The sequence below is a fragment of the Serpula lacrymans genome (assembly GCF_000218685.1).
Source record: "Serpula lacrymans var. lacrymans S7.9 unplaced genomic scaffold SERLAscaffold_7, whole genome shotgun sequence".
In the NCBI taxonomy this organism is placed as follows: domain Eukaryota; kingdom Fungi; phylum Basidiomycota; class Agaricomycetes; order Boletales; family Serpulaceae; genus Serpula; species Serpula lacrymans.
In genome coordinates, this window is record NW_006763296.1 from 2,505,482 (window position 1) to 2,506,216 (window position 735).

The window sequence follows — 735 nt, forward strand, 5'->3', positions numbered from 1 at the left end:
CTAGTCACTCTGTATTTTATATTACATGATCTACATATATTTCACTGTGATGTTTAGAAGGTCGCCGAAGTGTTTGAGTAATAGTGTACTAGCTGTCTTAGCAAAGCTTCAGCCAGTTTGAAATAGAAATTTAAATAAAAAGGAGAGTGCTCACCACTCCTATTCTCCAGTTTTGTCAACAACGGACTACAGCCCAACTACCTAGTAAAAGCATGTCAGTCTTCGAGCCAATGGTTGTCAGAGGTGTGATTAAAAACACCTTGACTGCTGGTGAATGTGTAAAGTTTGAGACTAATTGGAATGAATCTGTGAGTTGTTTTGTCATACAATCCAGTTAAAGATAAGAACTTACTTGAAATGAAGGTGAAACAATGTGTCAGAGCATGGGAAGGTAGTCATTCAACCCCAGCCAGTGAATTTCAAATGGCCCAGTACGAATGGGAGGCCCATGTGGTCGAGTATGTGGACTTTGTCAGTTCGGCAACATCTGTTCACCCCAACAGCAAGAGTGGGTCAGTTCCACCAAATCTGAAGAGTAGCATACCTTTTTATGGCCCTCAATTTACACCTCCAACATTTTTGCAACTAGAAAAACGTAAACATCTTCCAAATGTGAAGCCTGGAACTGCTTACATGAAGGAGATAACCATTGTCCACCCCTTCTATTTTGACGGCCTTGATCAATGCCCGAGGTGTCAGTCTCTGGATGTGAAGTGGGGAGGATGGACTTCCACA

The 735-nt window shown here is 41.9% G+C and overlaps 1 protein-coding gene across 1 annotated transcript in view; it reads left to right on the top strand.

Moving 5' to 3' along the window:
* Positions 1-212: 212 nt before the first annotated feature.
* The window catches only part of SERLADRAFT_415872 (uncharacterized protein), a gene marked incomplete at both ends in the record, with an annotated part of 6,203 nt that continues 5,680 nt past the window's right edge, over positions 213-735 (top strand). Inside the window, 2 exons of the mRNA XM_007318962.1 lie at positions 213-308; positions 364-694. Coding sequence (XP_007319024.1) covers positions 213-308; positions 364-694 — 427 coding nt within the window. The remainder of the gene's footprint in view (positions 309-363; positions 695-735) is intronic.